Source organism: Aplysia californica, unplaced genomic scaffold (genome assembly GCF_000002075.1).
Source record: "Aplysia californica isolate F4 #8 unplaced genomic scaffold, AplCal3.0 scaffold00693, whole genome shotgun sequence".
In the NCBI taxonomy this organism is placed as follows: domain Eukaryota; kingdom Metazoa; phylum Mollusca; class Gastropoda; order Aplysiida; family Aplysiidae; genus Aplysia; species Aplysia californica.
In genome coordinates, this window is record NW_004797963.1 from 183,184 (window position 1) to 186,141 (window position 2,958).

Consider the following 2,958-nt stretch of genomic DNA (forward strand, 5'->3'; position numbering starts at 1 on the left):
CCACGAGGGGAGGCGGAGGACGAGGATCCCTGGCGACTGAACCGACGTATATGGTAGCCCGAGGCCGACTCCGACTCCCGCGGTTTACTCATGGCCGGGCGGTCGGCGGGGACTTTGCTCTCTGGGCGTGCCCAGGTTTGGCTCGTCCTTCATGGTGACGATGACCCGGCCATCGGCGCTGGTTGGCTCCACAGACGGGGCAGACGCCTCGCCCAGGAACCGATTGTCACCATTAGAATTGCGTTCACTCATCGAGGCATTTTTGTCTTTTAAAATTGACTTAGGTTTTGAAGATGGAAGGGACGATTCTCGATCCCGGTTTGACGATAAAGAGTTTGTGCTTCCTGCCTGGCGCCCCAGCTCGCTCGCCAGGCCAGTGGCGCCGTCAAAGCTTTTCTCTCGTTTGGTGGAAGCGTGGATCGGGGGTTTTCCAAGGGCCACCACTTTGCTCCGACGTTTTTCATCAACGGAATCACGGTTTTTGAACACAAACTTGGAGGGGCTTCCAGAGGAGCTATTCCTGAGAGGAGACCCGATGCGATTGTCGATGTCTTTGGCAAGTTTTTCCGGCATTTTGCGTGGACTAGAATAAGACTTATCCTGTGAGTGTGTGTGGTGGTGTGAGTGTGGGTGTCTGTGCTCCGAGTGGCGGCCGGGAGTCTCCAGCCCATCGTCAGGGGCTTCCTCCCCACGCCCACCAGAGGCCGCTGACTGGATGAGTTTGATCAACTCCGTGCTGTCCTCTTCAAACACCAGCGAGGCTCGCATGGTCTCGTGGCCGTCGCGGTCCTCCATGAGAACCAGGGAGTTCCTGGCCATACTGTCCAGCTGATGGTCGTCTTCATCGGCCAGCGTGTTCATCGTGGCTTGTCGCCGCCCTCGGGCTGACTTCCTGCCTTTGTCGCCCCCACCGTCCACATCGCTAGCGTCACTTCCCTCGTCGCTCGAGCCAAAGGCGCCCCACTGACTGGCCATGGTGAAGGGCGCGGCCCGAGTGGCGTTCTCCTCGCCTGCCTCATCGCACTGAGTGTGCGTCTTGTCGTCTGTCTGCATCAGGGCAAAGGTGATGGCCGCACGACTGGCCAGATCGGGGCCGCTCTCCATCCGCATGTTCTCATTCTCGTTGCTGGGCTCGCCAGCTTCCATGGCGCCCGGCGGTGGCCCCGTGACCCCCCCGACCTTGTCACTGGCGGTGAGCTCCAGGCCGCTTGTCTCTGCCACCTCGTGGAGCCTCAGCACACGGCCCCGGCCCCCCGCCACCGACCCCCCCGCCCCCTGGTAGGCCGAGGACGGAAGCCCGTGGCCCACTGAAGGGCCAGGCGGAGGAAGACGATCGCCCGGGGAGGGAACTACTTCCTTGTCTCCCACCTTGGACACAGCCTGGGTGCTTGCGGCGTCCACACTAGCTCCCCCTGGTGGGCCGCCCCGCGTGCTGCCCGTGCTGTGAGGCTTGGGGGCCGTGGAGGTTCCGCTGCGTGTCCCGTTCTCCTTGGGCGTGGCCACCTCTGGGTGCGGACCCTTCTTGTGGGCGTGCTCGCTGCGCTCCTGAGGCTTGCCTTTCTCCGTGTCCTTGCTCTTCTCCTTGGCCTTGGTGTCTTGCTCGTACTTGGCGGGCGGGGTGTCGGCGTCAGGTCGCGACAAAACCACCACGCCCTCCTCCACGTAGCGGTTGTCCACCTCGTTGAGAGGAATGAGCTCGGGTCGTTTGAGCGGCTCCTCCCCGTCCTGGTAGCTGAGGTTCTCGTCCAGCACCTCTGTGGCCCCGTGGCCCGGCGTGATGGGGCCCACGTTATGCACGCTGAAGGGACAAGCAACAACAACCAATCAGATATCTTGCTACTTTCCTTTGTACACATTCATAGCTTATTCATTTCTGCACCAAACAGCCCAAAAATTATATAATTCTATCAAGGAATAAATGGTTTGTGGACTTTTTACTATTGTAATCACTTGACTTACATATACACGTACAAATATATAACATACTTCAATCTGCTATGAAATACATTTGTCATGTCCTGTTGTTTTATTCTATCTGCCTTTTTCAAGCTGAACAATCATGTAAGGAGTCAAAATCGGATACTGATTTTGAAAAGAACATGTAAACTATGACTTAGAAAATAAGCAGCTGAAACTCCAGGCCAAAACAAGCGGCCACACGAGCCCAGCATCCCCACAGACACAAGTACAGAGGTCTCTGTAAGCCCTCCCTCCCTGCCACAGACACAAGTACAGAGGTCGCTGTAAGCCCTCCCTCCCTCCCTGCCACAGACTACCCCCCCCCCAACCCATCCTGCCACTCGTGACCTCAGTGTTTTCTTGGCATATTTCCATTTGCTTGTTTTATAATTGAAAATGTGACTTCTTCTTGAACTCACTCTTTGTTCTCAGCTGTTTTCACTGCTTTCAAAAAATGGAGACACGACAAGAAAGCACTGAGGCCGCGCATTCCCAAGTCCCGCCACCAAAATCGAAACCCTCCCCCCTCCTCCTCCCTTTCCGCCCACACATCCTCTGCTACCCCCCCCATCCGTCAACCCCCTTTCCACATTCCAACATACACATCCCAAAACCCACTCAACCACCTCCCCTCCCTTTCCCCTGCTCCTCCCTACCCCTCCCAATTCACCACTCCTCACCTTCACAACCCCTCCCATCCTCACTTTCCTCCCACTTACAAAAACCTTTTCTCAGGCCGAGTGGACGGCAACTACCCTGTGAGTGACCGCTGTGACGCCTACGTAGTGTGCAATAACCAGGTTGGGCGGCCGGCGGTGTGCCCATCAGGACAGGAGTACAACCACCACACACAGACCTGTCAGACTGGCATGTCCCCTACGTGTGTGCGGCAGATCACCATCATCAACAGGGCTGACCTCACACCTGTCTCCTCGTGAGTTATTTGCGTGCTCTCTCTCTCTCTCTCTCTCTCTCTCTCTCTCTCTCTCTCTCTCTGTG

The 2,958-nt window shown here is 57.0% G+C and overlaps 1 protein-coding gene across 3 annotated transcripts in view; it reads right to left on the bottom strand.

The window, feature by feature from the left end:
- Positions 1 to 23: 23 nt before the first annotated feature.
- Positions 24 to 2,958, bottom strand: part of LOC101850365 (tau-tubulin kinase 1) — a 26,644-nt gene continuing 23,709 nt past the window's right edge. For all 3 annotated transcript variants that reach the window (XM_005108490.3, XM_035972438.1, XM_035972439.1), the window contains one exon: positions 24 to 1,798. In XM_005108490.3, the coding sequence (XP_005108547.3) occupies positions 85 to 1,798 (1,714 nt within the window). In that variant the 3' untranslated portion in view covers positions 24 to 84. The remainder of the gene's footprint in view (positions 1,799 to 2,958) is intronic.